The following is an 8,302-nucleotide window of genomic DNA, read 5'->3' on the forward strand; positions in this document are numbered from 1 at the left end:
ATTAAACTCGTACTAAAATTTATTTTTATTCTGTAAAATGTTAAATAAACTATTAAAAGTTTATTCCCTCCATTAGAGGAAAATGATAAACTTTCATACTTCCATTTTGTTATGGCAATAATTTTGGCCTGTTATTTTTAAAGTCATGATTGCACTTCATGGTTTTTTCACTTTATCTATGAATTTTTGAATGTGCATAATAATAATAATAATAATAATAATAATAATAATAATAATAATAATAATAAAGAAGTATGTCACAGTAAAAAAAAATATATCATCAAATAATTTATCATCCAAATTATATATGAATCAAATTGATAAAAAAAGAGGGCTAATACAAAAAAAATCGATAACAGGACTAGAGACTTACAAAACCTTTCTTAAGTTCACAGAAAAAACATTTATATTTGTGTGACATATAAAATGATTACTATATTATTATTATTACATTATATATATATATATATATATATATATATGGGTAAAAAAAGTCCAACTGATTTAAAGTATATTTTTTTTAATATTTGATTAAATTGTTCTTGTATTTAGTACATTTTTTGGGACTTCTTCTTAGTTAAAATTATAATCATTATAATTTTTTTAATTATTATTGTTTAGGGTGTTCGCAAATCAGATATGGCTAAAATTTCGATACAATTCGTACTAAACTTATCAAATCGAATTCGATAACTTTTTATGTTTAGATCGGATATCAAATATATTTGTAAAATAAAAAATATTTAAAAAAATTATTTTTAAACATATTTACTTCTATGAACACTTTTTATGTTTACTTTTTTCAGAATCTTTTAGAATTTTTTTAGAAATTTTTCATAATTTTTTAAAATTAATTAATATTATTTATATTTTGTTACACTACATCTAGTTATAAAAATTTTATTTATTTCTAATACTTACATTAAAGATAACAACAAATTTAAATTAGTGAATTTTAATCTATAATGTAATAATAATATAGTATTATTTTATATATCGCACGAATATAAATTAATTATTTTTTTATTTGTAAAAAATTTAAGAGACTTGAGCTTGTTATATATATATAACAATTTTTATATAAACAATTTTTTTTATGAGTGTGACATATTTTTTTATATAATCTATTTCAGGAAAAAATTTAATAATTAATTTATTATCTTTTTGCATTAATTCAATTTAAATGTTTTTTATTATTTTTGGAAAGAAAATCTTTTAAAGAATTTAATAATATGTGATGAAGAATACCGAATAAATTATATAGAAACCAATTAAAATGCAACACAAAAATATCTTTAATAAAAGATGAAATAAGTATCTTTATTTGAGTGATCCCCATTAATTTATTATGTCTATTATCTCTATATATATTTATATTTATATAGAAAATTAGAGTCACATTTTTTTGGTTATTTGGTGAGTATAGTAGAACAATATTGAGTGTTATCTTATTTAATTTAATTAAGAGAAATTATTAATTTTTTTAAAAAGAAATTGAAGTAAATACAATTACTCATTTATAAGTTTATTATAAATAGATGATAGGACAGTTGTGTATTTATCTATAGACATCAAAGCTTAGTCAGGAAACTGAGGAAGATTGATGGCTTCCACTTCCTTCTTTTTTGTCTCCGTTTTGCTTATCTCTGCGTTCATGTGTTCTGCAAGAACCATACCAGAAGGTAATCTAAGCTTTCTTTCTTTCCTTAAATTAAACCAAAGATAAAGACACCATCATCTTCCATGTATATATATAATTGATTTAATTTTCCGGTTAAATCAATTATATAGCTTCCAGTGAAATTTAAAATTAAATAGTTTAATTATTTTATTAGTTTTTATAGTTTTATCAAATTTTTAATTAATTTTTTATATTTTTTAATTGAATTTATATACTGTTTTTAATTTTATAATTAGATTATTTTTATATAAAAAACGTTAAAATTAACAGAATATTTCTCTCAAAATACATGTGTTAAAAAATCTAGTTAGATTTTTAATTATGAATATCTTCAATTTGCGAAAAAATATTCAATTAACTCGAATATTTTTTACCTTTAAAAGGTCTAATTATAAAATTAAAAGTAATGTAGGGACCTAATTAAAAGAAAAAAATATAAAAATCTAATTATTAAAAATTTAATAAAACTATAAGAACTAACAGAATAATTAAACGAAAAAAAAAAAAAGCATTTGAGTATGTTTTATTACATGCACACTAATTGCAGACAATAATGCTAAGTCCTATTTTACGAGAAAATCTTGCGTGCCAACATTACAATCAATCTTTAATATAAGAAAAAAAATTTAAAACTCTTAAAAATAAGAAAATGATAAGAATATCTGAAATGAAAAAATATCGGTAATTCCAGTTCAATAATTAACTACTCATTTTTAGTAAATTTTATAATAGATTTATTTAATAATATATTATAGTATTAGGTGAAATTAACTGATATAGGATTTGTTCACTAGTATTACTCCTATTTTATTCGTTCACTGATGTTTGGCTCATTAATTTGAACAAATAATATTGAGAGCTGGAAATTTGAAACGATTTTTAACAGGAAAACAAAATAGCCTATACAACACACCTCATGAGGGACCAAGGACTCGTGCTTTTCCTCCTCCACTAGGTGGGTCTTTTTTTTTTTTTTAAACAATTTATATTTTTCGGAAATTAAAAGAGAAATTTTATCGTTTAGTATGTATTATCACATGATAAGTTTAATTACAGACTTTTTTAAATCTTTAATTTTGATGCATCTAATGTTAAATAGGAACTCTAGCTTTTAGGATTTTGATAATTAATGTCCTAAGTGCCCTGATTAAAATAAAATAACTATATTAGATATATAGTAAAATTAATCACCAAAATCAGTTATCAATATAAAATATACATTAAAATACAAAAGATATATATAAAAGATGAGTTGAATTATATGTATATAAATACATGGTGACTAATTTTAGTATATATCTAGCGTTTTTTATAAACAAACTATAATTAAAATTTCTTTTGTTTGAAAAAGGAAAAAAACTTTAAACTACCAATTAAAGCGTTAAACATATAAAGGAGAAACAAAATATTTTTTCTTCTATCTATCTATTCAATAGCTAAATTTTAGATTTTTATATATATATTACTACTACTACTAAGGTTTGGAATAATTTTTAACAGGAAAAGCAAATAGCAAGATCAACTCGTCAGATTCTGATGGTCCATTTTCTCCTCGACATGATGGTCAATGTTATATAGTTTTATACAGTTATTTAATTAAATTTATGTGTTTAAATATTTTTTAAATAATAGATTCAAAATATAGTTACTTTTTTAAATTTGCTGATGATACTTGGTTAACTGTTATTTAAACCAACTATTGCTAATAAGAATTGTGATATGTGTAAATAGGACTCCAAAACACCGGATATGATATAGATTATGAAGGTCCAAGGACTCATCCAGTTCCTCCTGGTGAGTGTTTATTATTGTAAGCTTTCTAAAACTAATTAAATCTTTAATGTTGATAACTTTAAACTCTAAAGGAAAAAAAAATAAACATGGAATTTATTACTATGTAAAATGTTTGATGTTTTATTTTATTCTCAAAATTTTAAAATGTATAATAATCAAACTCTGTAAAGTTATTAAATATATTGCAAAAATTAGTTCTGCTAATTATTTTTTATATTGTTTTTAAGTGTATAATTATGACTAAACTTTTAAAGTAGCCCCTCAGATTCACCATTTTTATTATTTTAGTCATTTAAATTTAAAATTATCTATATTGGTCCTCAAGATTCAGTTTTGGGCACCATATTGGTCCTGGACCTTTTTTAGTATTAAATCAACGAATTAAGTGCTGAATTAACTCTGACTTGTCACACTGAACACATGTCTAAACACAATAAATAACGTTGTTTCGTTTTAACACTTAAACAAGGCAAAAACAAAAAAAAGAAAAAAAAATTTATATGATATGCAAATTATCATATCTCCCTTCATTCTTCAAAATAACCTCTTTTTGCTTTATTTAAGAGCTAAAACGAAAAGATACTATTTTTCTGTGTCTAGCATAGCAAAAGTCAAAGTTAGCCCAACATTTCACTCGTTGATTTAACGTTAAAAAGCGTCTAGAAACTAATATAGTACCTCGAATTGAATTTTGGGGATTAGTATAGTAAATTTTGAATATGAAAGACTAATAATAAAATGGTAAAAATCATAAATCTCAAGAACCACAATGAGAATTTAATCGTATAATTATATTTTATAAAATTAATTGAAAGAAAAAATTAATTCTCTATTCTTATCGGTATATAATAAGAACCACAATGAGAATTTAATCGTATAATTATATTTTATAAAATTAATTGAAAAAAAAATTAATTCTCTATTCTTATCGGTATATAATAAGAATAAGTAGTATTTTTTTTTTGTGCCTATAAGAATAAGTAGTATAGAAACTTGAACGCACTTATCACCATTATTGTGTTAGAAAAAATTAATTGCTACTATATTCTACAATTTAAAACAAGAATAATTTAGTACGTATTCATGAAGTAATTTTTGTTTTGAAAAATATATATGGCTTGATAAATTTGCTTGTGATGCTCTAGTTAAAATAATAAAAATGATAGTAAACTGAGGGTGCCTTTTGCAGATCCCCCAATGAGGCAAATGCATCCATGATGAATGAAGATCATGTGGTCGATCAATGGTCCAAATAAAGTTTATAATTTTGCAAAAGTTGTTGCGGTTAAAAAATAATGTTTATATCGTTACTTTAAGTTTGTATCATCCAAAGAGTTCTTAAGATGAGAAAATAAAGAATAAAGTGTTGTGATAAGAATAAATATGTGGATGTTCATTTATGACTTGGGCAGTTAATTGAAAGAATCATCTTTTTAAAGATGAATTCATATTAATCGAGAGTTGAAAATGAAGTCCCTTTGTGTGTATAAATAGGAGGTTAAGTCTCCGTGAATAATATTTATTATTAATAACAATAATCTCTTCTCTCTCTATATATTGTTTATATACAAAACTTTTCTCCTCTCTTTTCAAACGTTGTTAATATATAATAGTAATAAATATATAAGTTACTTCTATTATTATAATGAGATAATTATATTAGTGAATATTAAAATTAGAGTCTTCTATTTACATTTTATTTTATATTATTCTTTTTTATTTATTTATTCTACAACACGTTATCAGCACGAGACTCTGATCAAATTTTTAGGAAGATTCAGGTAACAAATTTTCATTATGTCGAAGCTCTCTCATCTTGAATTCAATGCCCTTGATATATCTGGAAACAATTATTTATCATGGATATTAGATGCTGAAATCCATCTTGATTCAATGGATCTTAGAGATACCATTAAGGCTAAAAATAATGCATCCCAGAAGGATAAAGCCAAAGCCATAATTTTTTTTTTTGTCGTCATCTTGAGGAAGGATTGAAAAATGAATATCTCACATTAAAAGATCCTGCAAATCTTTGGAAAGACCTTGAAGAAAGGTACAATAATAAAAAACGGTGATACTTCCTCAAGCCCAATATGAATGGACGCACTTGCGTCTACAGGATTTCAAATCCATAAATGAATATAACTCGGCAATGTTTAGAATCACCTCACGAATGAAATTATGTGGGAAAAAGATATCTAATAATGATATGTTAGAGAAAACTTTCTCGACCTTCCATGCCTCGAATGTGCTTCTGCAGCAGCAGTATCGAGAAAAATAAAGGATTTAAAAAATATTCTAAGTTAATTTCTTGCCTTCTTGTTGCTGAACGCAACAATGAATTACTTTTAAAGAATCATGAAGCACGCCCAGCTGGCGCCGCCCCATTTCATGAAGTAAATGCGGCAAATCATTACCCCAAAAGAGGTAAATGGCAAGGTTTTAATAACAAGAAAAATTATGGAAGGAAAAGGAATTATGTTCAAAAGAGATGATCTCACCAGAAGTGGGATAAAGAAAGAAATATTGGGAAAAATAAATCAACAGAGGATAAGTGTTTTCGTTGTGGTGGAAAGGGCCATTGGTCGCGTACCTGTCGTACACCAAGGCACCTAGTTGATCTTTATCAAGCATCTTTGAAAAAAGACAGCAAAGGAAAGGAGACGAATTTCGTTTCAAATGATGTTGCTGAAAATTCCACCACTCATTATGATGTATCTGATTTCTTTGAGGACCCTAAAGGAAATATTGGTCATTTAATTAATGATGGAATAATTTAATATGTGAGATTGTTAAGCATCTATGTTAATAAATAATGTAAGAAACTTATTGTAAAGTTTTATTTCCTATGTATTTAAAGTTTCAAATGTGATGTATATAAATAATGAAATATTAATATTTATGCTTTGAAATCATTAAATGTGTCAAGTTTTAAAATAAAATTTTAGTATATGACATTATGTACAGTATTTCTTAGAAAAATAATTCCGATTAAGTATTCAATTTAACTATGCATACTACTCATTTTATTATTATTATTTGTCTTTGAAGAAAATGGCAAGGATATATAATGAAGATGTATGTCTTGCGGATAGTGCAAGTTCGCACACCATTTTCAAAAGTGATATATATTTTACCCATCTTGTGCCAAAAGAAGAATATGTTAATACTATTATTGGCTCAGGCAATGTGATTGAAGGCTCCAGAAGAGCTATAATTTTGTTTTTCGGAGGAACAAAATTCATAATAAATAACGCATTATTATCTACCAAGTCTCTAAGAAACTTGTTGAGCTTTAAAGATATTCGCCGAAATGGATATCATATTGAGACTATGAATGAGGAAAATCATGAGTACTTATGTATCACAACACATGATTCAAATAAGAAAGTTATATTAGAAAAATTACCCTCACTTTCATCTGGGTTATATTATACTAAGATTAGTGCAATTGAATCACATACCATTGTAAACCAGAAGTTTACTAGCCCAAATGAATTCATAACTTGGCACGACCGATTGGTTCATCCGGGAACAACCATGATGCGAAGAATTATTGAAAACTCCCATGGACATTCACTAAAGAACCAGAAGATTCTTAAATCTAGTGAATTTTGTTGTGCTGCATGTTCTCAAGGGAAGTTAATTTTAAGGTCATCACCAGCAAAGATTAGATTTGAGTCCCCTGAATTCCTAGAAAAGATTCAAGGTGATATATGTGGACCTATTCATCTATTATGTGGATCTTTTAGATATTTTATGGTCCTAATAGACGTATCTTCGAGATGGTCACATGTGTGCTTATTGTCTTCTCGCAACCTAGCGTTTGCGAGATTACTGGCTCAAATTATTCGATTAAAAGCACAATTTCCAAAAAATCCAATCAAAGCAATTCATCTTGATAATATTGGTGAATTTACTTCCCAAGCTTTTGATGCTGTATGGCTAATGGAATAAGTGTTGAACATCCAATAGCTCATGTTCACACACAAAATGGGTTAGCAGAATCACTTATTAAACGCCTCCAATTAATTGCTAGACCCTTACTTATGAGAACAAATCTCCCAACCTCGGTTTGAGGGCATGCTATTTTACATGCCACAATACTTATTCGTTTGAGGCCAACGAGTTACCATCAATTCTCTCCTATGCAATTAGCTTTTGGCCAGCAGACAAATATTTCCCAATTAAGAATATTCGGGTGTGCGATATATGTTTCCATTGCACCACCTAATCGCACCAAAATGGGACCCCAAAAAAAATTGGGGATATATGTTGGATATGATTCTCTCTCTATAGTGAGGTATCTTGAGATATAAACTGGAGATGTATTTAAAGCCCGGTTTGCAGATTGTCATTTTTTTGAATCAAAATTTCCAACATAGGGGGGAGAGAATAAGCTTCCTGAAAAGGAACTTAATTGTAATGCATTATCGTTGATGCATTTAGATCCTCGATCAGGGCAATGTGAACTAGAAGTTCAAAAGATTATACATTTGCAAAGAATAGCAAATGAATTGCTTGATGCATTTTTCGATACAAAGAGGATAACCAAATCTTATATACTAGCGGAAAATGCCCCAATTCGAATTGATGTCCCAGTTGGACAAATTGTCACTGAAGCAAATACACGCCAGAAACGTGGCAAGCCTGTCGGTTCTAAAGACAAAAATCCTCGAAAGCGAAAAGAGGTAAATACTATTCCTGTTGAAAAAGACATAGTAAAGACACCTGCAGTTGTCCAAAATTCTGATATAGTTTTAACGCCAGAAGATGTTCAGGTACCTAAAAATTGTGAAAATGATGAGATCTCGATAAATTATGTCT

General features: G+C 26.6%; 1 protein-coding gene across 6 annotated transcripts; it reads left to right on the plus strand.

The window, feature by feature from the left end:
* Positions 1 to 1,525: 1,525 nt before the first annotated feature.
* Positions 1,526 to 5,028, plus strand: LOC112719989 (uncharacterized). Of its 6 annotated transcripts, none has more exons than XM_025770766.2 (5): positions 1,526 to 1,682; positions 2,568 to 2,636; positions 3,182 to 3,244; positions 3,413 to 3,491; positions 4,665 to 5,028. In XM_025770766.2, exons 1-5 carry the CDS (start codon positions 1,604 to 1,606, stop codon positions 4,729 to 4,731), a joined length of 357 nt encoding a protein of 118 aa, XP_025626551.1. In that variant the 5' UTR covers positions 1,526 to 1,603; the 3' UTR covers positions 4,732 to 5,028. The 6 variants fall into 6 exon arrangements, with proteins under 6 accessions (XP_025626551.1, XP_025626552.1, XP_025626553.1 ...); XM_025770767.2 differs by having other exon boundaries at positions 3,413 to 3,475; XM_025770768.3 differs by lacking the exon at positions 3,182 to 3,244.
* Positions 5,029 to 8,302: the final 3,274 nt, after the last annotated feature.

This window comes from Arachis hypogaea, chromosome 11 (assembly GCF_003086295.3).
Source record: "Arachis hypogaea cultivar Tifrunner chromosome 11, arahy.Tifrunner.gnm2.J5K5, whole genome shotgun sequence".
NCBI classification, from domain to species: Eukaryota; Viridiplantae; Streptophyta; class Magnoliopsida; order Fabales; family Fabaceae; genus Arachis; species Arachis hypogaea.

Coding starts and splice junctions, on each gene's coding strand:
- LOC112719989 (XM_025770766.2), top strand. CDS start 1,604: ATGGCTTCCACTTCCTTCTTTTTTGTCTCCGTTTTGCTTATCTCTGCG. Junction 3,245..3,412: donor ATTTTCTCCTCGACATGATG/GTCAATGTTATA, acceptor ATGTGTAAATAG/GACTCCAAAACACCGGATAT. Junction 3,492..4,664: donor CCTGGTGAGTGTTTATTATT/GTAAGCTTTCTA, acceptor TGCCTTTTGCAG/ATCCCCCAATGAGGCAAATG.